This window comes from Diplodia corticola (genome assembly GCF_001883845.1).
Source record: "Diplodia corticola strain CBS 112549 chromosome Unknown scaffold19, whole genome shotgun sequence".
Lineage (NCBI taxonomy): Eukaryota > Fungi > Ascomycota > Dothideomycetes > Botryosphaeriales > Botryosphaeriaceae > Diplodia > Diplodia corticola.
Window position 1 is genome coordinate 300,486 of NW_017971498.1, and position 21,772 is coordinate 322,257.

At 56.0% G+C, this 21,772-nt stretch overlaps 8 protein-coding genes across 8 annotated transcripts; 3 read left to right on the forward strand and 5 right to left on the reverse strand.

The window, feature by feature from the left end:
* Positions 1 to 1,032: 1,032 nt before the first annotated feature.
* On the reverse strand, positions 1,033 to 2,347 carry BKCO1_19000105 (svp1-like protein 2; the record flags this gene model as incomplete). The annotated part of the gene is made up of 2 exons (XM_020271889.1): positions 1,033 to 2,022; positions 2,102 to 2,347. The coding sequence occupies 2 exons, from the start codon at positions 2,345 to 2,347 to the stop codon at positions 1,033 to 1,035; spliced, it is 1,236 nt and encodes a 411-aa protein (XP_020131333.1).
* Positions 2,348 to 2,810: 463 nt separating this feature from the next.
* BKCO1_19000106 (septin) lies at positions 2,811 to 4,363 on the forward strand (the record flags this gene model as incomplete). Its single annotated transcript, XM_020271890.1, has 7 exons — positions 2,811 to 2,819; positions 2,917 to 2,992; positions 3,060 to 3,176; positions 3,248 to 3,335; positions 3,394 to 3,531; positions 3,588 to 4,055; positions 4,120 to 4,363. 7 exons carry the CDS (start codon positions 2,811 to 2,813, stop codon positions 4,361 to 4,363), a joined length of 1,140 nt encoding a protein of 379 aa, XP_020131332.1.
* Positions 4,364 to 7,028: 2,665 nt separating this feature from the next.
* BKCO1_19000107 (triacylglycerol lipase) lies at positions 7,029 to 8,745 on the reverse strand (the record flags this gene model as incomplete). The annotated part of the gene is made up of 2 exons (XM_020271891.1): positions 7,029 to 8,429; positions 8,527 to 8,745. 2 exons carry the CDS (start codon positions 8,743 to 8,745, stop codon positions 7,029 to 7,031), a joined length of 1,620 nt encoding a protein of 539 aa, XP_020131331.1.
* A 1,636-nt stretch (positions 8,746 to 10,381) lies between these two features.
* Positions 10,382 to 11,295, reverse strand: BKCO1_19000108 (zinc knuckle protein; the record flags this gene model as incomplete). Its single annotated transcript, XM_020271892.1, has 3 exons — positions 10,382 to 10,425; positions 10,481 to 10,767; positions 10,832 to 11,295. 3 exons carry the CDS (start codon positions 11,293 to 11,295, stop codon positions 10,382 to 10,384), a joined length of 795 nt encoding a protein of 264 aa, XP_020131336.1.
* Positions 11,296 to 11,570: 275 nt separating this feature from the next.
* On the reverse strand, positions 11,571 to 13,458 carry BKCO1_19000109 (dicarboxylic amino acid permease; the record flags this gene model as incomplete). Its single annotated transcript, XM_020271893.1, has 4 exons — positions 11,571 to 12,559; positions 12,612 to 12,930; positions 12,995 to 13,200; positions 13,251 to 13,458. The coding sequence occupies 4 exons, from the start codon at positions 13,456 to 13,458 to the stop codon at positions 11,571 to 11,573; spliced, it is 1,722 nt and encodes a 573-aa protein (XP_020131335.1).
* A 2,036-nt stretch (positions 13,459 to 15,494) lies between these two features.
* BKCO1_19000110 (uncharacterized protein) lies at positions 15,495 to 16,555 on the forward strand (the record flags this gene model as incomplete). Its single annotated transcript, XM_020271895.1, has 3 exons — positions 15,495 to 15,715; positions 15,826 to 16,014; positions 16,102 to 16,555. 3 exons carry the CDS (start codon positions 15,495 to 15,497, stop codon positions 16,553 to 16,555), a joined length of 864 nt encoding a protein of 287 aa, XP_020131223.1.
* Positions 16,556 to 17,295: 740 nt separating this feature from the next.
* Positions 17,296 to 18,395, forward strand: BKCO1_19000111 (u2 snrnp component ist3; the record flags this gene model as incomplete). The annotated part of the gene is made up of 2 exons (XM_020271896.1): positions 17,296 to 17,391; positions 17,466 to 18,395. 2 exons carry the CDS (start codon positions 17,296 to 17,298, stop codon positions 18,393 to 18,395), a joined length of 1,026 nt encoding a protein of 341 aa, XP_020131224.1.
* Positions 18,396 to 19,775: 1,380 nt separating this feature from the next.
* On the reverse strand, positions 19,776 to 20,927 carry BKCO1_19000112 (acetate transporter; the record flags this gene model as incomplete). The annotated part of the gene is made up of 5 exons (XM_020271897.1): positions 19,776 to 20,064; positions 20,138 to 20,183; positions 20,243 to 20,353; positions 20,503 to 20,698; positions 20,778 to 20,927. The coding sequence occupies 5 exons, from the start codon at positions 20,925 to 20,927 to the stop codon at positions 19,776 to 19,778; spliced, it is 792 nt and encodes a 263-aa protein (XP_020131225.1).
* Between the last annotated feature and the right edge of the window lie 845 nt (positions 20,928 to 21,772).

Sequence of the window (21,772 nt, forward strand, 5' to 3'; positions counted from 1 at the left end):
TATTTCCGCTTATTCAATGTGTTGAACATATGTAGAGTGATGGTGAGTCAACATCTCGAACGGGGAGTGATCGCACCGCGGGGTGCTCGGTCCTTTAGTGGGTTTCACTGAGTGATTGAGTGATGAACCGTAACCCTCTGGCTGTGCGATGGCATCTTAGGCGTATCTTTTTATTGATTACAGGTGCAAGAAAGTGACTGTGTCGGACTCCTTCCTTACTGTGCTGTGTACCCCATCTCAAGCTGAAGGAGAGTAGTGGCTGCCACATCTCGGGTACCAGTAATAGCTCAGTAAGGAGCCACTCAATTGGGATACGTGATGGGGCTATGCGGACAGACTCTTTTCTGATTGGAAGCCATACACAAGTCTAAGGATACAGCCTCTGGATAGAATACCTTGATGTCTGGAGTGAAATGCCATAAGAGGTGACGGAACGTACAGGTGAAAGATTCAGTCGGTTACGAAATTAATCCGCCTACTTCCATCTTACGCATGAGCGGAGTTCTATGACTGAATGCATCTAGTCATTGAGAGGGCCCTTAAACCGACATCTGCGTCAACATACTTGCTTCAACTGCCTACACAAATGATCGCCGCAGGTCAATTTCTCTTTTAAGATTTGGGCTGGTACTCTTGCCTTTCTACTGTTTGATTGTTCGTAGTCTCCACCACCTCTCGATTTCAAATGTTTCTGTGTGGTTTCGCAAATTGCATTGTATTGAATAATGTACAAATGTACTGATCTATAATATCGGCGGCATGTCATTCCTTCGTACTTAATACTAATGAATGTCTTGTGGGACATGCAAAGGGTTTCGCCAAGTTCGACGATCCATCAAATGGATCGGACAACGACGCCAAATACAGCCAAAAACTCCAGCTCTTCTTGATACTCCAGGGCCCATGCATTGTATGCGATTCGTTTCCCTGGATCTCGAACGCCGGCCACGGTCTATGCAAATGTGTACACTGCTAGTCAAAACGAATGTTAATGCAACCTTGTAGGCTTCGCCCGAGTCAACTGGTTGGGTATCACTCGAGGATTTTTTTCCAGCCATCTTTCCAAACAGCTCTACGGCCATCCTCGGCGATGCCAACTCGGAACCTTTCCCAGCGCGCATCTTGTCCGGCGCCTATGACGAGCATCTCCGAGTCGTTGATCCATCCGATCACACCCTTCGGTGGACGACCGCCAGCAACACCTTGGATAGGAGTGTTCCAGTTGAGACCGCCTCCCATGGCGGCCGATGTGTTTCCGATAGCAGTGCTGTTGGTTCCGCGGCGCGTAGCGTACAGCTCAGGTTCATCCCCGATTTCAAATTTGGCAGAGGCAGTGGAATACACGTCGGAGAAGATGCGAGGGACCATGGGTATCTTGGAGAAGAAACCCCACTTGGACGCATGCGCCGGCTCCGCGGCACCGTTGCCGGACTCAAGGGCTCCAGAGAAGTCGCTGTTGACACTCGCGGGGCGACCGCCGGACGAGGACGGACGAGTCGCATGGGGCAAGTCGAATATGTGCAGGGTCCCGGTATCTGACGTCACCGCCATGAAGGCATTGGACGGCGAAAGCGCGATGGAGAAGATGGTAGCACTTTCAACGCCGCGCCTGTACTCACCGAATTTTGCGCCATTGTCAGCCATCCACAAGCGGATCAAAGTGCCTTGCTCGCTGGCGGTTGCAATTACCGTCCCGTCCGGGCTAAGGGAAAGGGCGCGGAGGGCGTTGGAGTGTGCGGGGATGATGTTGATGTTCCTTGAGGCGAGCTCGAGAATCTGCACCTGGCCGGGGGTGCGTCCAGGAAAAACCACGATGTCCTGGTTCAAGCAGCACAGGCCGAACGGGTTGTTTGCCGTCTCGAACTCCTTCAGTTTCTCCGGACGGGCGGAGAGCTTGTAGACGTGTATGCTGTTGAGCAGCACTGCGACGAGGTACTTCTGGTTGAGGCGGACGCGTTGGACGGGGGTGTTGAACTCAAAGGTCAAAGTGGGCTCCTGCTTGCCCTCGTTCCAGAAGATGATCTAGATAGCACCGGGACGGACCTGTTTAGAGAAGCCCAAGCTGGTCAACTCGAAGGGGACTCGGGGCGCAGGGGCTCACCTTGTTCTGGGCGAACTTGGGGCTCTTGCCACCGCCGACGAGGGCGAGGTAGTTCGTCTTGCCGACCATCTCGACGCAGCCCAGGCCTTGGCCCAAGTCGCGGACCTTCACCGGTCTGCAGTCCGGGGCATCGTAGATGCGGAAGCCCGTCTCGAGAGCGACGCTGAAGTGGGAGAGGTCGCTGTTGTAGGCGACGGACAGGGCCGGCGGCGGCGGGGAGTCGTTGATGGCAGCGCGCGTGTTCATGGCGGAGCGGTGGGCGGGGCGGGCAGAGTTGCGGGCAGCGTTGCGGGCAGCGCGCAGGCGGCGTGGACTTGTCGGCGGCGAGCAGACCCACGACCAGCAGATGATGCAGCTGGCGCACGGAGCAGCGGGCGTCGCTTGGGCGCGAGCTTGGGCGCGCGCCGTGACACGCAGCTCCTCCACGCGTCGGCCGGCTTCTGGAACAACGTCTCGCCGGGGCGCGCATCCCTGCCGCTTCCAGGAGCAGCGGAGGGACCCTTTGGAAATTAGGGGGAAGGAGCGGCCGACGACTCTCCACTGCCTTCTCCATCACCGCGCCCTCAGCGTCCTCCTGTCCCTCCGCCCACCGCACCCGACCAAGCCACACCCTCAATTGACGCCGACAGTCGCTCGCTCAAGTGCAGTCCTCGGCTCATTGACATTCTCCCCTTCTAAATACTCCGGGCTCCGCCTGTCTCCGCCCAACATGAACGCCGTATGACCATCCCTGCCCTGTTCCGACCCGCGCCATCGTGCGCCGCATCCTGCGCGCGACCCGATTCCCAGATTCCCGCTGACCGGTGCTTCGACAGATCAAGATCCGCAGGAAGAAGAATGTCAAGAAGGGTATCCAGTTCTGTCTGATGGTCTGTGGCGCATCAGGCACTGGTATGTACCTCCACACGTGTACATTGCCTGCCCACCCGCAACCCGCTGACCTTGCCGCCCAACCCAGGCCGCACCACCTTTGTCAACACTCTCTGCGGCCAGGATGTCCTGAACCACAAGGACTCGGACGACCCGGCCAACGCCCACGTTGAGGAGGGCGTCCGGATAAAGCCCGTCACCGTCGGTACGATCCCATATCCGACTATCTCGCGGCCAGCCGCCCATCGAGGAATTTCACTAAGCATTGTTCACCAGAATTAGAGCTTGACGAGGAAGGAACCCGCATCTCGCTCACCATTGTCGACACCCCCGGTTTCGGTGACCAGATCGACAACGAGGCCAGGTACGGACGCGACCACACCAAGCCAACGTGCTTGCCCTTTGTGCTAACGCGCCCACAGCTTCGGCGAAATCGTTGGCTACCTCGAGCGCCAGTACGATGACATTCTGGCCGAGGAGTCGCGTATCAAGCGTAACCCTCGTTTCCGCGACAACCGTGTCCACGTCCTCCTCTACTTCATCACTCCCACCGGCCACGGGTAATATCCCAGCTCTCCCCCGACCATGATGGCCAGCGCTGACCTAGATGCTGCAGTCTCCGTGAGCTTGACATTGAGCTGATGAAGCGCCTTTCGCCCCGCGTCAACGTCATCCCTGTCATTGGAAAGGCCGACTCTCTTACCCCCGCCGAGCTCGCCGAGTTCAAGAAGCTCGTCATGGAGGACATTGAGCACTACCGCATCCCGGTGTACAACTTCCCCTACGACATCGAGGAGGATGACGAGGACACGGTCGAGGAGAACGCCGAGCTGAGGGGTCTCATGCCCTTCGCCATTGTTGGTGCGGAGGACTTTGTCGACGTCGGTGGCAAGAAGGTTCGCGCGAGGCAGTACCCTTGGGGTGTTGTCGAGGTTGAGAACCCAAGACACTCCGATTTCTTGGCCGTGAGGAGCGCACTTCTCCACAGCCATCTGGCGGATCTCAAGGAAATCACGCACGACTTCCTGTACGAAAACTACCGTACCGAGAAGCTGTCCAAGAGCGTCGAGGGTGGTGCTGCTGCGTAAGTTTTTCCCTTTTCGGAGCGAACCCACAAAAGAGAGGACAGAAATACTGACAGGCCATAGCGATTCGTCGATGAACCCCGAGGATCTGGCATCTCAGTCCGTACGCCTAAAGGAAGAGCAGCTCCGCCGCGAGGAGGAGAAGCTCCGCGAAATCGAGCTCAAGGTCCAGCGGGAGATCCAGGAGAAGAGGCAAGAGCTGTTGGCACGCGAGAGCCAGCTCAAAGAGATCGAGGCACGGATGCACAGGGAGCAAAGCCAAGCGCTCGGCTCGGAGACGCCCGAAATCCCCGAGGAGGCGGCTTAAGTGCATGCAACGACGTTTGGGGGCTAATGGCTACGGGGGTGTACCAGTACTGGTCTTTTTCTCTTTTTGCGGCGCGGATTCCCCCAATAATTGCGAATCCGACAAAACTTCTAACGCAGCAGGTGCAGGGAGCAGCTTTAAGAAGATCAGGGTTTCTTATTTCTTGCACGAAAACGGTGAAGATGGGGAGACTCTGCTTGCCAAACCACGAACGTTTGTAGATCAACGCAGACGCTGGCTACCTTCCCTTTTTGCCTGTTTTCTTACGCCACCTGGCCATCGTTGGGACACAACCCCTCAACCCCTTCCTCTCTCTCCGGCTCTTGGCTTTTCTCTCAACCTTAGTACCCTCTTCTTGACTTATTCCCCAAGTTTCTTAAGTTCTGATATGTAGCTAGCTTTTTAGTAATCGGTTGAAGTAGCGAATGAGTCTTGAGTTGACGCTTGAAAAAAAAAAAAAAACCAAATAACAAACGTGGTGTATGCGGACTGGTGGAAATGCGCGAGAGATTTTGCGCGAACCCCTGCGCCTGCAGGTGGTCTGATTCCATACCTCTTCGTTGTTCCGTCGATTCTCTTTGGCTACTGACACTGGCGTGACCTGTCGCTCTGCGAAAAGCAGTAGTACTACTGCCCGCAAACGATGCGCATATCCGTGTCGGCGCTCGAGGCTCGGTAAGGTTGTTGGTTTTGCTCGGCCCGTTTTTGCGACGGGCTGCCAGCTGCTCTTAGGTTTCCATGGTCCGCCGCCGCCCTGCCCGGTTTTGCCGTCTGCCCTGTCCCGTCCGTCGTGCCGGGCTTCCAGGGTCCGCCAGGTATGTGCTCGGGCCGGGGCTTCTTTTTTTTTTTTTTACCCTTCCTGCTTCTTAGGTCCTAGGTTCTTCTTCTCTTCTTCTTCCTCTTCTTCTTCTTCCGCGGCGGCCTTGGATGCTGGCAACATGCGAAAATCGGAAACGTGTTTGCAACAAGGGGTGGTGGTGATCGTCGTCGTCGCTATGTGCTTGCCTGCTTGCCTGCCTGTCTGTCTGTCTGCCTTGCCCGCCTGTCTGCCTTATCCTCCCCCCTCTTTGCAACCTCGTCAAGGCTGACTGTCAAGGCGGAAACCTTCCATCTATCTCCAAGACAACCCTGATCTTCTGGTGCGACTAATCTATCCAGTCGATCGGTGGGCGGATCAGCGATCAAACGCGAGGCCGCATCAACGTTGTTCTAGTGTTCTGTTAGATAAAATGCGCGCGTGGGGTTGGGTGAATCAGCCTTGCATAACGCGCATGATGTCTTGTTTCGAAACTACCAAGCTTTTCAGGTCTCACGCTTGGCGGCTGGGTTTCTTCAGATATGTTTCGGATGGGGGGATGGGGAGTCGGGACGAGTTGTGCTTCGGAGCTGTAGGTAGGTTGGTCAGAGCACGCTTCGGAACATGGCGAGGACGGTGATGAGCAGGAGACTTGTATAGCCAGCCCCCTCTGCCCTTTGCGATTTCATCGATCCAAAAGTTTCATGTACAACGACCGTATGTCGAGGTTTTTTTTTTTTTTTTTGGTTTGGGGGGAGTGGATGTCGTGACCCATTATATGGTCTGTGTTTGAAGCACACCATTTTTTTTTCTTCTTCGAAAAGACGTAGCAACACGCTTTTAGAAATGAATTAGTCCATGCCAGGACCACATGCGGATCACGAATGCGCTGGGTGCCTGATGGGCGGGTGGGGGCCACCACGGACTCGGGCGTTGTATGTATGTATGTATGTCCAACGTACGTAGGACTAAATATAAAGTAGGATGTTGGACTATTCTTTCCTTGGTGAACGGTTGCCCTGCTTGCCACGAGCCTACAGAACCGTTGTCGTCGCGCGAGTAGTTCAGGCCAGCCGTGATAAGAAAAAAAAGGGGGGAGGAAAGAAAGAAGACAAGAGAAAAAAGGTGACGAGAAATCTGTACGCAGCATGTACCTCCGGCCCCACGGCCTGCCGTGCGGGGAGGGAGATGGGAGGATGCACGAAACACCTAAGCACTCTAAATTCTTACGCGCTGCATGTATGCGTGTGTATGTGTGTGAGTGGTCTGGGACGCTAATGACAAGGGCTGTGATAATCCTACGATGCAGAGCTACTTTGTGCCACGGATGTGCTGGTTGGACAGCCAGTGGATGCGTCAGAGTGACGAGAAGCGGGAAGGCGGGAAGAGAGAGAGAGAGGGGGAGCGCAAGAAAGAGACAAACCGCTGCGCTTTTTGAATCATGCCTTGTCATGAGACAAGACCAAACATAGGCGGACTACGAGGCAGACATGAAAAGGAGCCCGCCCGAGGCTGATCCCAACACTAGCGGCGGACGAAACACGTTATGCCGTGATCGCCGCTGGTGTTGCCCCGTCCGAGTGGCGCAGCGTACTGTGTTGTACCCTGAGTCGTTCCAAACTATTCTCGAGTCCTGGTCCAGACTTTTCTGCACGTTGCTTGTTACGCCACATGATGTTCGGTAAATCTTTTGCAGGCGTTTCAATTCGTCGTGATTCTCATTTCATCGTCACTAGTCTAATCTGGTGATATCTGTAGCCCTGTACCCAAAACCCTTCTATGATGTGATCCATTCTAAGCGCCCTCGTTAACGCCGCTAGCCAATGCTCCATATGCTATGCAATAAACAATATTTTTTCCGCGCCGCTTTCACTGCCTCAGTTGCACTCCCATGTCCATCAGCTCGGCACACGCGTCCCACTGGTCCTGGTCCACTGATTCCATCTTTGGCGCCAATGGCTTCGCTTTCTTGTCTGAAAATAGCATGCGTCTCGCAACCCATTGCCGCTGAGCGTTCGCGCTGCGTTCCCAGGCAGGAGGAGTGATAGCATCGGTGGCTGCGTACTTCGCGGCGGCAGCCGTGGGATCAAGATCAGTGATGAAAGAAATCCAGTAGGCTTGGATGGCAGTTTGAAGGGGCTTCAGGGTCGAGTTCTTGCCGGTGTAGCCGTTCCAAACGCTCCAGCTCTCAGCTACGTGGGTCGCTGAACCAACGTCCCATTGATAGGTCCATACGTTGTTGTTCTGGGAGCGCGATGGTAGGACCCAGGACAGGAAAAGGTTTGGGCATACGTAGCGGATGTCGCCATAGAGTTGAGCTGCGAAGCCACGGAAGTTGCCAGCCTTGATGAGAGGCTTGTACTGCGGGTGGGAGTGGAAGAAAGTCAGGTTCGCTGGTGTGATTTCGGGAAACTGGCTGGCGACGAAGTCATCGGCGGCCTGTAGCGATTTGCCAGCGCTGGAAGGTGTGAATACAATGCCTTCGTTGGTTGTGTCGCCCACGAGCACGGGGACGTCGTGTTCGCGATTAGTATAGAAGCTGCTGTACCTGTAGTCGCGCACCACGTCGCCGTCCAAAACCGGAGAGTACATGTACACTGGAGCGGCTGTGCCGCCAGGCAGTGCATGGGTCTTGCTGCGGGTATTCGTCTGGAATGCTGCGGTATCGAGTTCCCGCAGGCATGCGAGCGAGTCCCATTCGCCAGCGCATCCTGTCGCGTTGAGGATGTTGTCGTATTGCCACTGGGCTTGCTCGGCTGTCTGCATGGCGGGCCAGGAGGCAGACTCTAGTGTTGCGCCGACAAAGGATGCATTGTTCGCGGGATTGGCCATGTGGAGAACGACTGATCCGGCACCTGCACTGGCGCCACCAAGGACGATATGGTCTGGATCGCCACCAAACGATGCAATGTTATCCGTCACCCACTGCAAAGCTTTGAGTTGGTCCTTTAGGCCGTTGTTGGCGCTGAAGTCAGGAGCCGATTTTTTCGACATGTTTGGCTTCGACACCACGCCGCCCAGGAAGCCGTAGGGGCCAACTCGGTAAGTGAAGGTGACGACGATCATGTTGCCTCCACTGGTCTCCACAAGCGATGTGCCGTTGGGTGGCTTGGCTGATGTGCTGAAACCACCTCCTTGGACGTAAAAGAAAACAGGCAGCGCATCGCCCGCAGATGCCGCGGATGGGGCATAAATGTCCAGTGTCAAGCAATCCTCAGACACACTGGAGTCGCCTGGCCGGGAGTCAACACCTATACAGGTGGGTCCGTGCTGTGCGGTGCATTAGCCATAAGCACCTAAAAGCCCAGTAACCCGGACGCGCTAGGTGTACGGGATAGAGAGAATACGAAATTAGATGTAAGCTTACCGAACTGGCACGATACTCCTTGTTTTCAATATCCAGATCCCTGGGGGCGGCAAAACGCAGTTCGTCCACTGGCGGAGCGGCGTAAGGAAGACCCATCCATTGCGTGACGCCGCAGCCCAATTGCGTGCCGCGATATGAAGCGTAGGAGAGCTTGACCAATGGGTCAACAGCGGCGACCTTGACGGCGCAGAGAGCAAGCAAGCTGAAAACAGGGCGCATGGTTGGTTGTAGACAGAGGATGTGCTGGGTGTGGGCGGCGATAGAGGGTTAAATGTCTGCGAGGAGCACAGCCTCTGCCGGGTGGTGTTGGATGGTGTGGCAGGGGCGTTTCAATACATTTGCAAAGGAGTTGTAGATCGGCGGGCTGAGAGGTCGAAGGCAGAGGGCGGAGTTATAGGATTCCCCCAGGTTGGTCTTTGTTGGCGGCGAGACAGAAACCATCAGACGCTCCTGCGGTAAGCTAAGCCCGGTAGAGGGAGCCCTAAACGAAGGTGCGTGGAAGGAACAAGAGGCCAAATTTGGAAAGCACGATACGGCGGTCCCGGTGGCTTGAAGTAAGGCCCGTGCTGACTCCAGCGCAACACGACCCAGAGGCAAAAGAATGTGAGCCAGAGTCCGAAACAGCGGCAATAGGAGAAGCGCGCGACACGGCAGGGAGAGTCGAGGGTGCGCCGGTGAGGTTATGACACCCGCTCAAACACCGGGGCGCGTCACTCGTCGCTGATCAAACGCGGCAGAGGCTGTTTGGCTCGACACGGCTGCGTCATAGAACAAGTCCCGGTGCGCTGCGGCTGAAGAAGCAGCGACGGTGCATGCTAGTAGTAAGCGGTTTCGTCAGGCGCAACGCGCGAGTCGAGCCCGAGTCACTGCAACGGTGTCATTTGAGCCATCGTGCCCCTTGTGTCTGGCCGGGCTGGCGGGGACAATTGACACAGCACATCCAGGGACCGGCAATCCGTTTAGCTCGCGGAGCATGTGCTCGACGGGGTGCGGAAATGGACGTGTCTGGAGCGCGACCAGGGCTGTCAGCACACATGGCTAGTCGGTTGCGGGTTGGTCGCGCCAGGTACGGGCGGCGGAGGGGACCGCTAGCCCGGACCGGTGTCGGGGCTGGGCTCCATCGCAACAGCAGGAGTCGAGAGAGAGGAGGGTGTTGGCTGGCAGTGGCAGTGGCAGTGTCGCGGGGGCTGATTCGCTCGCGGCAGATCTCGAGCTATTTTTTCCAGGGCCCGGGCCAGCCCCTCACCTTGCCCTAGCATCGCGCATAACGCTCCGTGGCCCCCTCGCCTTGGCCTCTCTACCCGAAAGCTTGTCGCTTGCTGCCTGGAGTCCTTTCTTCATCATCACGCGCAGCTCGTGTTCGACCCCCGCCTTGCAGCTGGAATGCACTATGTCAGCCGACCTGCTGTTCTCCTTTCGCGCCTGGTGACACTCGGTCCCTTCTGGAGTACTGGAGGGCGTCGGATCCTTCACCGCTGGCCATGCATTGTCATCGTCTCGCAGCCGAAGTCCATGGATATCTCTCCTCGTGCGATTTGTGCGTCGTCGTGGCCTTGCGATGCTCGAGCTACCGCTACCGCTGGCTGTATCCGTGCCGGACGTCGTGCCCAGGGTCGTGGTGTCAGCAACTGTAGCCCAATTGATCGTCGTAGCTGTTATGTCCCCGGATGGTCATCGTCCCTATTCACTGAAGGCTGTAGCGAGTCGCAGCTGTAGCCGTAGGCCGTCATAGCTGCGGCAACCAGCTGTAACCACTAAGGGCCGTCATAGCTGGCGCTGAGAATCGTAAAGAAAATTAGTTTTTGCACATCCGGTTGAAGGTGAACCGTCTTACCTAGAAGGTAGCCGAAGCACTTCACGACTGCTGAGCAACTCGCCTCTCGAAGCGGTTCCACTCCCCTGTCAGTGCGGTTATCTATATTCCAAGAAGAACAATTGTCACAATGTGACGTACCCTCAAGTTCGTCGTTGTCGTCCACAGCCTTGTGCCATATCATGATCTTAGTGAACATGTGCCTCTCTCTCGCATGGTACCACTGGGTCTGGTTTCCCGAGTGTTTGAACGACTCTCTAGGGGTGGAGAGCTGTCTGGCCCACACATCGGCGATGTCGTGACCTTCAACAAAACGCCGGCCTTTCAGGAACCGGACGACGACAGGAACGCCCTGTGCAGCGAAGAAGTCATCATACTTCTTGAGGCGCTGCAAGACGCGCTCGTTGGCGCCGCCTTGTCCAGGGACCCTGAAAAAAGCAGTTATCTAAAAAGGGTTCAATGTCTGGCAAGCAGAGAACGCTCGGGACTCACCAGTCCCTGATGACCTGCAGGGCTATGATGTTGTCCATCAAGACAACCACCTGGCTCTCGACCTGCGACCACCTCTCGACGAGCGCAGTGCTCATGCCCTCGTTGACAGCGCAGATCTCCATCTGGTCTGACTCCATCGGCCGTGGGATCGTGCTGCCAGCGACGTGGTACAGCAGCTCATCTCTGCGCTTCCAGGCGACTGCGACGCCAGTCCACTGCGGCTCATGATGGTTACGGTAATTGCCAGACCCGTCGCTGTACATGACTAGCGTGGACGAGTCACCGGCTGCCTGGTTGGCAAAGGCGACGGAGGCGTCATGGTTCAGCCGGCCGTTCGGCAAGCGGTCAGCGTGAACGCGCAGGTGGAGGGAGCGGGCCTGCTGGGTGCCGATGATGTGGTTAATCGGCAGGCCGGCATTGGCGGAGGCGGGACCGGGAGCGGGACCGGGACCGGTGGTCTGCATCTTGGTGTGTTTGTTGCACTTGATTCAAGCTGGAAGGTAAGGAGAGAGTCGGCGAAGAATCAAGGTGCTGGTGGGCAAGTGTCGGGAGGCTCACGGTCAGTTGTTTTCCAAAAGTCATCCACAACACTAAACCCAATTCGGATCGTAACTCATATTGGGAAGGCACGGTAACAAATATCTAGCCAAGCGCACAAAACCGGGCCACGCGCGACCACGATTGGTATATTTCCTACTACATCTCCTGCACAGACCTTTTTCCGCTCCATTACCAACTCTTAGAACAACCAAGAGACGAATCTCGAGTAGAATGTCTTCTCTCCCTTATTGTTCGCCGCCTGCTGGGCCAGGAATTCCTGCTCCTCGCGATCAATGATGTCCTTTCCAGTCCAGAGGTCGGCCTCCGTAGCCTTGATGCCCTCCGTCTTGTGCCACCACTTCCAGCCGACAATCATGATGAGATAGAGAGGGATGCCAAGGTACCCGGTGATGAAGTTCTTGTAGTCGAAGTCGCCATACTCCTCGCTGTGAGTAAAGACGCTGAAGTTCTTGGTGAGGGCGATCAGGATGCAGAAGCCGAGCGAAATGTAGCTGCCCCAGATGCCGAACGGCGACACGTACGCAAGCGACTCCTTGGGCACGTTCTGCGCCTCGCGCGCCTTGACGAAGTAGATGTGCGTCACCAGGATTGATATCCACGTCAGCAGCCCGAAGATGGTCACCAGGTTGACAAAGTAGCCGAACACCTTCTTCGAGTCGTCCGAGACGTTCATGTACGCCAGCAGGCAGAAGCACGAGGAGACGCCAAGGGCGTAAACCGGAACGCCGCGCTTGTCGGTGCGGGCCAGGAACTTCGGGGCCTTGCCGGTGCTGGCGAGACCGTAGATGGTACGCGAAGCAATGTACAGATCCGAGTTGGATGCCGAGAAGACGAAGAGCAGGATACAACCGTTGAGGATACCCGGGAGAGCATCGATCTGCGCAATCTTGATGGCAACGACGAAGGGAGAAGCAGCAGCGCTGTTGGACTTCTTGTTGGCGAAAGCAAGATCATCCGAATCGGACGGGACGATCATTCCCAAGAGCAGGACCGACAAGCAGTAGAAGAAGAGAATACGGAAGAAGGTCAACTTGATGGCCTTGGGAATGGTGCGCCTGGGATTCTGGGCTTCGCCAACAGTGACACCGACGAGCTCGGTGCCAAGATAGGCAAAAACGGCGTTAATCATGGAGCTCCAGAAACCGAGGAACTTGCCGGCGGAGCCCTCTTTGAACACGGTCAGTTTACGATCGTACACTCAATACGTATTTTCACTTACCGTCAATGTACGGCTTGAACGCGCCGGGATTCTTCCAGTACCTGAAGCCAGTTCTGTCATGGGTAGGGCCGCCGCCGAGTGCTAGGATAAGCGAGAGGATGATCAAAGCGATGATAATGACGACCTTCAAGCTGCTGAGCCAGAACTCGAATTCACCGAAGAACTTGACGCCAAAGTAGTTGATGCATACGATGGCGACGAAGAAGACAGTGATGAATACACCAGGGTTTATCTTCTCGGGCGATACCCAATACTGGATGACCAGCGCAGCGGCCGTGAGCTGGTTAGGGGTGACAATGATGTACTTGAACCAGTAGGTCTGCACCTTCGTTAGCCTCCACTTGGGGCACAAAGTGTCTCTCAGCTTCGTTCTCAGGACTTACGTAACCAAGGGCAAAACCAAGGGCGGGGTCGACAAAGCGGTTGGCATAGCCAGAGAAGCCAGATCCGAGCGGGAGCCATGCAGCCATTTCACCGAGACCAGCCATGACGGCAAACACGAGAAGGCCAACGAAAGAGTACGAGATCAGGATGGAAGCAGGTCCGGATTGGGCCAGGGCCTTGCCAGTGCCGATGATCAAGCCCGTACCTGGGCAATTGTCAGCTCCGTTTTGTTCCACAGCGGGGGCCGCCTCATACCAATTGCGCCACCGATGGCAATCATAGTGATGTGCCTAGCCTCCAGGCCACGGTGCAGGTTCTGCTTCTCGCCGGTCTGCTGGTGGACTTCGCCCTCGGCGGGATCGTAGGAGGCATTGGCCTCATAGTCGGTCTTGCCGAACTCAGCATCGCGGGCAACCTTGGGCTCGTCGGACGAGGAGGTGCTGGCACGGTTCCAGATGGCCATGTCGAAAATTCTTGCGACGCCGGCGCTTGGAGTCGGAGGGGCCCTTTGTGTCGTCGTCTTATCTCACGGCCAGGAACCTGATGTTCTCGTGACGGCTCCGGGATTGGTCGTAGGTGCCCGATGCGGGATGCAGGCAAAAAGGGCTAGCCTGGAGCGGATGACAGGATGCCACGAGCGAAAGCGATATACTTTCTAGTCGCAGCCACCAGAAGCTGAAGAGGCGCGAAGTCAGGGAAAGGCCGGGATTATAAGGGCAGCGGGCGGCAAACAAGAGTGGACCCACGTGAGGAGATGCAGGAAGGGTCGCGCCCTGTGATGACAAGACCTAGGGCGATGTCGTGAGCGGTGCAGCAACCGTTTCGGCAGCTAGCACGCAGTGGAGCGGCAACGCACGATATTTGGAGCGGCGGAGATGGTCAGGCACGGCAGGCCCAGGCGACACGCCGTGGGCAAGGTCTTATACATGCGCCGAGACATTGCTTGCGCTGTGCAGGCTCTTGTGCGCGACGCCGACCTACCCATTCGGACAAGGGCCGGCTCAGGACCAAGAAGTAGCATTGGCTGCGAGGGCGGCCAGGGCGGAATCAGCTTTCGCCGCACGCAGCGCTCAGCCTTGAGCATGCCCGCCCGCGATCCTTGTGGAGGGCCAAGGCTGCCAAGTCGCTGCACCAAGCCCACGGGCTCATGGGTGCGACTCCATTTGACGTGATTTGCGGAGTCGGGCGTTGATAAGAGCGGATTCTCTTAGCGGTTGCGCTCTTGTCATGATAGCGGCGCGAGCAGGAGATACGCCGCCAGCGCGGTGGTTTCCCTGCGCTGCCACTGTCTCGTTCGCGAGGCAGCAAGGCGCACCGGGAGCACCGAGGCTGACGGCTGCCTTGCGCGCAGCCCCGGCCGTCAGCGGCAGCAGTCGGCGGTCGGTGATCAGTAGTCAGTGGTGGCACGCGGGCGACAGAAGAACAGCCCGCAGCCCGCAGCCCGCAGCCCGCAGCAACAGCCGGCCCTAGCCGCCGCGCCAGCGCCACGCGGCATATATTTGCTCGCCGTTTCTTCGCTGCGCCAACTTCCCGCGCACCACCATGAAAACTCTTTCTATCTCTGCTATCGTGCCGTAATTGCGTTTTGTGAGATGCTGCGCACGGACTACGCTCGGCATATGCCATGCCGCTGAGTCGCGTCTGGGGTACTCGAGGGATACGACCCGTGCGGCACTTCACGAGACCGGCCGAGCCGCTCGTGGTGCTGCGCGATCTGTCGCTTCTAGAAGATCTGCTTTCTGCCGTCAGCATGTGCTGTGCTCTTGGCCCCTCATTTCGTTTTTTTTTAATCTTCGCGTCCCAAGCAGTCTTTGCTGCTATGCTCGATTCCAAGAAGGCCCGACCCAGACCCTTCGCTGGTTCGGGTTATTCTGGCGCGGGCCAGGGCAGTAGCTATAACATAACGAAAACCTCATTTGACGAATCGTGTCCGGGTGGACAGGCGCGGGGACCTCAGCTTCTCCGCAATCCTCTCCGCAACAAGAGCTTTCCCCGCAGTGTTGGCTGCGCTCTTGAGTTCCTGGTGTGTCACTTGTGGGTCTGACGTTTGCTCACCTTCCGCTATTGTCCCCGACCACGCGACGGATTGGTGTTTCCGAAGTCTGGGGAACTTCGTATATTTCCCGAGACCACCAATCCATCGTCTCGCTGCCAAGAAGCGGGCTCAAGGCCTACGACGGTGGTTTACATAACGTGTTGAGCGTAGGTTGATGCCAAGTTCGAAGTGCACACAGACCGCGGAGGTAGCGGCTACCCTACAAGAGTGGTTCTGGAGGAAGGCGAACTCGACCTCACAAGAACTCGGTGTTGAATGGCTCTCGAATGTCGCGGAACTTGGAAGCACAGCCTCGTGCACCCCAATCCACGCGAAACCGCCGCTCTCTTTCGATTCACCCATTGAAGTCACATGGACCTCACTCTGTCATTCTCACTTAGCTCGAGCTCTTGGGGACTTTCTGCAACACCTACAACTGGATCACCTCACTTGACACCGGCATCATGGTTCCAAGGCCTCCTTGGGCCCAACAGTCAGACATTTGGAATTCCCTTTCTGAAGCGAAAGATGACCGGAAGCCCCGAGGGCTGCGGACGCTTGACCAGACTAACGGTGGCGAAGCCAATCAGCTACTGACCGACGCAGAGCGAAGGATTGCTCTGGAGCTGTACGAGACCCATTGCGGCGGACCTTATCCAAGGCTTGAGGCTTACGCCTACGAACAGTAAGAAGAACTAACTGCTTGCGCGACTCACCGACAGCGATGCCAACTCGAGATCCTCACTTTGATGCCATAATCCTCACGTGAAGCAGTCCGTACTCACCTTCACATAGGTTCATCTCACCCTCCGCAGAGAACAAGGTCATCTCATCAAACCAGATCGGCAGCTGCACCGGCCAAATCTTCAACCGCGAGCACGCCCTGAGCCACTGCTTCAGCATATCATCCCAGAACGCCGGCTTCCAGACCCGAACCTTCCTCCTCTGCGCCTACGACGAGCAAGTCCCCCCCACCCCTCCCCCGTCCCTTCTCAGACCCTCCACCTTTCCGCAACCAGAAAAAAGACCCCCTTTCCACACACACTAACAAACTCCCCCACCCCCAAACAGCGCCGGCACCCTCCTCCCCCAACTCGTCGAGCCAGCCGAACACCACTTTCCATCCGACCCGGCGGCCCCGGCCTCCTCCCTCCGCCACGACGACGACGCCACCCCCCTCACCAACCACCACCTCGTCTCCGAGCACAGCTTCATCCTCATCGAAAAGCTGCACGTCGCACCCGCCCACCGGCGCCGCGGCGTCGGCCGCGCGCTGCTGGCCGCGTTGCTGGACGAAGCGACATCCGTCCTCCCGTCCATCCGCTTCGCCGTGTCGTGGCCGTGCGCCAGGGACGATGTCGATGACGACGATCCGATGGCGACGATGATGATGAGTGGTGGCGGTGATGGGGGCCGATCATCATCTGAGCACGAGCGTGGGCAGAGGAGGGCGGAGGCGTTCCATCGTGCGGCGGGGTTTGGGAGGGTGGGGTTGACGAGGTTTTGGGGGAAGAGGGTTGGGTGATGAGTGATTGATGGATTTATTTGGGGAGGGGGGAGGGTTCGAAGGATGTTTCTTTTTTTTTTTTTTTCCTGGAAAAGGCTGCGGGTGTTGATGGGAAAGCTGTGGCTGACGCCGATGCGTTATTGCCAAGCTTGGGGGCGCGCGGTCTTAGGGGGTTCCATGGGGTTTGGCGGATAAGAGACTGGGCTGGTGGTGGTGTGCGTGAGATTTTACGAGTAATGCCCGGAAAGGGAAGGTGATGCTGGTTGGTCCAGAGTCTGGGGACGATGCACGGCGCCCCCCGAGCCGAAGGCGCTAGATGGTTTTGCGCCAAACTTTCGGATCGAGTGCTCTGGGTTGGCTATGGACATTTCGTGGAAATATCTATTATTGGCAAGCTAGGCGGTTGCCGTCTCATGGTCTAGTGAACCGGAAGTCTGATGTACCTCTTGTGGCTCAAACTAGTTGGAACGCCCCGCCGGGTGGCTTTCTGGTGCGTACCTCGGTTCCAGCCGCTTAGTCAGGGGGCGGAGCATTTGGCTAAATGTCGGCGACTGCGGCCGCCATGACATCTTCGCGCCGCAATATTTCGTGGCGCGCGTCATCCCCATCTGCACTGCGCGTGTTCCTGCGCCGCTGCTTCAGCTCTCGCGCTACCGTCCCCCAGCTCGCGGTGCTGCACGAGCTTGCGCCTTCTCTCCGCTCTACTCCAATCGTCACCACCGCACAGGACTCTACCCTGCACATCCACCACCACCACCATGAACAAGATCCGCCAAGTCAAAGAGCTCAACAAGCGCGAGCTTGAAGCGGGCATCACCCCCGAAGCCTCATGGCATGCCGACTACAGAGACACAGTGCGTCACCCGCACCCTCGCAAACTCATCATCCGGCGCACGGTCTTGCTGACACAAAACCTCCCCCGCGCCAGGCATTCATCTACATCGGCGGCCTCCCATACGACGTCTCCGAAGGCGACATCGTCACCATCTTCTCGCAGTACGGCGAGCCCGTCTACGTCAACCTCGTGCGCGACAAGGAGACGGGCAAGAGCAAGGGCTTTGCTTTCCTCAAGTACGAGGACCAACGCAGCTGCGACCTGGCCGTGGACAACATGAGCGGCGCGCAGATAATGGGGCGCGTGGTAAGCGTCGATCACACGCGGTACAAGAAAAAGGAGGGGGAGGAGCTGCGGGATAACACGTACGGAGCGCCTGAGGAGGAGGAGGAGGGTGCGGTGGCGAAGGCGGTGGAGACGGAAAGTGAGGACGAGGAGGAGAGCAGGCCGGTGTTGAAGGAGGAGAGGGAGTTGGCCGAGCTGCTGAGAAATCATGACGATGATGATCCGATGAAGGCGTATTTGATCAAGGAGAAGAAGGAGGAGGTTGAGGAGGCTGTGAGGGAGTGGAAGGCGAAGAATGGCGGCGGCAAGAAGGAGAAAGATGAGAAGAGGAAGCACAGGCATCACAGGTCACGCAGGGATAGGGATGAGGATGGTGAGGAGAGGGTGCATCGCAGGAGACGTCGCCGGACCCGCTCACCGTCGGAAGAAAAGTCGAGGAGCAAAGAGCGCAGGCGGCGTGACCGCTCAGAAGACCGAGATCGGAAGTCTAAGAGGCGCGATGGCTCCGAGGATAGAGATCGTAAGAGTAGGCGGCGGGACGACGCAGAGGATGACGAACGAAGGAGCAAACGTAGGGATGATGGCCAGGACAGGCGGGATCGCCGTCGCGACTATTCAAGGGACAGAGAGCGGAAAAGCAGACGCCGTGCCGACTCGGAAGACGACTATAGGCGGCGTGACCGATCAAGGGATGCAGATGTGAGACAAAGTGACAGGAAGCGGGGGTCGCCGTCCTGAGAAGTCAGGAGCGACCATGGACCACACGATGCTCGCGATGCATACTCAATTGGCCGTAAATGGCTTGTTGAGTCACGGACGATGGTATCCAAAAATGAAATTCTCAGCTGCGTAATCCCTCTCGTGATGTATGCAATTGGAATCATTGAACGCGAGATCGCAGGAAATCTAAGTCTACATTTCAAGGGGCGAACAGACAGGGTAGTACCTGGGACGTCTGTTGGGTATGTGGTTCGTAAACTTTCTCGTTAAGAGCCCGCCAAAGACCAGATGGTAGAGCCACAGAGCAATGAATACGTTCCCACCATTCGATCAGGTAATCTTCAAACAAGCTCCTTCTATTTGGTGGATTAATAGGCACATGAGTTGACAATGCAGCGTAGCAACAACAGGATGTCAGGTCCATTTGCGCAGCAGCGTATGGGCCACATCTATTATTCTAAGTATATATATGGAGGTTTCAATCTGGTCCTAAGGCTTGCGCTTCATGCCAGGCAGATGACTACCAATGGACCGTGGCCTAGCTAAAGCACATCACTAGGCGTTTCTGACGCCTATGGAACGTTAGCTCTTAGTTATACGGGCAGGTGTACTTCCCTCCAAACTTCTCCATTTAACCGTGTCAACTACGGCAGGATCAGCCAACCTCACCTGCTCTGTCTTTTTTTCTTCAACTCGCCAGAAACCAATCACAAAAATACCAGCATCATCACCTTAGTCTACTATCGGGGCGATTATCAGGGCTCCCAGTCAATCTAAAAATTCATCATTCTAAAACAATCCCGCAATTCTAATCGTAATTCCGTTTTACTTGTTCAATTCACCCTCCAAATTTACAATCAAATCTCGCAATTTAGGAGACAATTTCCAATTCCAGTAAACCAAACCGTCAATAAAGTACTTATAATCCAGTACTCTGAGAGGCTTGAATTGGTTGAATTACTTTACTGGAAGCCCTAGCGATTATCACGAAATGCAGTGGGGCGCGTAAGAAAAATAACCATACCAGAAGCACTACCACTGTTATTTCTCATTGATAACCACCACGCAGATAGAAGGGACGCCCAAGCTAGCGTTGAGGAAGAGGAGATGCGTCAACCGTTCGTCGATGCCCACCTTGCCCTGCTCAGTGCTCAGCCACCTCGGTGTGCCGCCAGCAACGAGGAGTACACATTGTTTCGTCCGCTCAATCGCAGAGGAATCAATGCCAAGCTTGACATACCATTGCATTCATTACGAATCAGAACAATCGACGATATCTTGTCATCAACCAAGAAGTCATTCGTGAAGACGTGGGACGGAAGGAAACTGCGCGAGCGTGCGTCACGGGTTTTCCTTTCTTCAACGTGAACGGCTCGACCTGCTTCGATTTACCATCGACTAAGCACGTACAGGTGCATGCTGAGGCTCGGGTCTCTCCTCATTCAACTTCTTCTTGAAGAAGCGCTCCGTCGAGCCCATTGGAAACGAGAAGAACAAGGCCTCCTGGCACATCAAGTGGCCCAGTGTGTAGTAGCCGCACAGGCCGGACAGAAACGCAAATACACCACCGGCTTTCTTCAGCGCCACCGACGCGTCCGCATACCCATCCGCTGCGGCAAAGTAGCTGGCGGCGACAAGACCGAAGGCAAGCTCAACCGTAGCGAAGATGGCGATGTAGACGAGGTTTCTATCTTTGTATCAGACCAAACTTCTTGGAAGGGAGGAAATTGGAGGACAGCTGATGAGCACTCATCACTTACATTGGCAATGCGCCTATCAGGAAAAACGTGTTGAACACGGTCCACACTTTTTGTCCTTTGGTCAGCGATTCCGCATGACCACTGCGAGGCGTCTCCCTCACTTACGTAGCATAAAGAATCCGAGCGCGTTGTTGTACTCGACCGTGTCGGTTCCGTAGGATTCAGTGACGCCGAACGAGGGTGTGATGATGGCGCCGAAGCCCGCGTAGAAGAGACCTAGAAATAAGAAAAGAAAGGGCACTCAAGTCAGTGCACAGTGTTCGCCACCGCCAATCCGTGGAATCGCCCAGCATGCTTCGCCTCTTCTTCTTCTTCTTCTCCTCCCCCTGACCGCACGGGGTGTGGAATTCCAACACACTACTCACCGAAAGCGCTCAGAACAGTATATCCGTACGAGTTCCCCCTCACGATTTCCCATTGCGCGGAGATGACCATGCCGATGCCGGCGATGAAGAAGAAGTTCCCGATGAAGACGTTTGTCGTTGTGACGCCGCGCCATTCCATGAGTGAGCAGGACAGAGTCGTCAGCGTTGTTGCAAAGGCGCCGATTGCGAGGGCGGTCTGTAGAGAAATATTGTCAGCTCTGTTCACCGCTCTGAGATGCCTTCTTTTCGATTTTCTTTTCTAACAAGGTACTTACCGGGCTGCCCAAGTTCTGGCCAACGGCTGGAGAAACCACGATTGGTCGGGATACTTCCGAAAAGGTGTGTTCATGCTCAGGTCTGGATCCGTTGGTGGCTACTTTCAGGTCAATGGTTGGAAGATCACCGTTTGACCCTTCTTTTGACATGGTGCAAGTCGATTTTGGGGGAGCGATACGGATGAGTCGTGTTTGTCGTTTGGTGGCGGGTAACAAGGTGCGTGGAGCACGTTCAGGAGTAATAGAGAAAAAGAGCGGGGGAGAGGGAACTGAGTTTGATGTATGTAAACCATGAACAACTGCGCCATTGCAGACTACGATTGCGTGTTTCTTGGTGTATGCCCCTCCAAGCGCTAAAAAGTATGATTCAAGATGGACGATCAGCCTGTGTGAGCGCAGAGATGGATCTGCAGTACTAAACGCCTAGAACCTTGGATCTTCTTGACATGAAAATATGCCTGGTACCTTACAAGAGAATCTCGAAACAACGGATAGGTGAATTGTCCAATGCGGGGCACCTGGCTGATCTTGAAAGGGTGCAGTGCGGCCTTAGATGCTCCAATGATATGCATACTGTACACGCAGCTGCATGGGGGTCGTCGCAAATCGTGGTGATCGGATTGTCGAAGTCCGGAGCACGGCATCAGCTTCCCCAGTCACGTCATCGTGGCCCCAGGACCCGCAGCGGGGTAGGGCTCGCAAACTGAATCGTGAGCGCGGGAACAGCTGTAGCTCTATAAATGCTGGAGATGTGATCAAAGACTAGATCCTAAGCTCGGGCGATTTGGAAGTATGCGTTTGTTGAAGCCAGAGTCTGTTTGACAGCCACTCTGTGGCTCGGTTCCGGGGCTGGTTTTGGTTCACCATGAATGCGATTTCAGTTTGAAACTTGCATAGCGTCTTGCCACCTTTTATGAACGTATGTTTCTAATTCATGTTTCGTTGGTCAAGATCAGCAGAGAGCGCAACTTTCAAGAGACACAAGACATCTATCC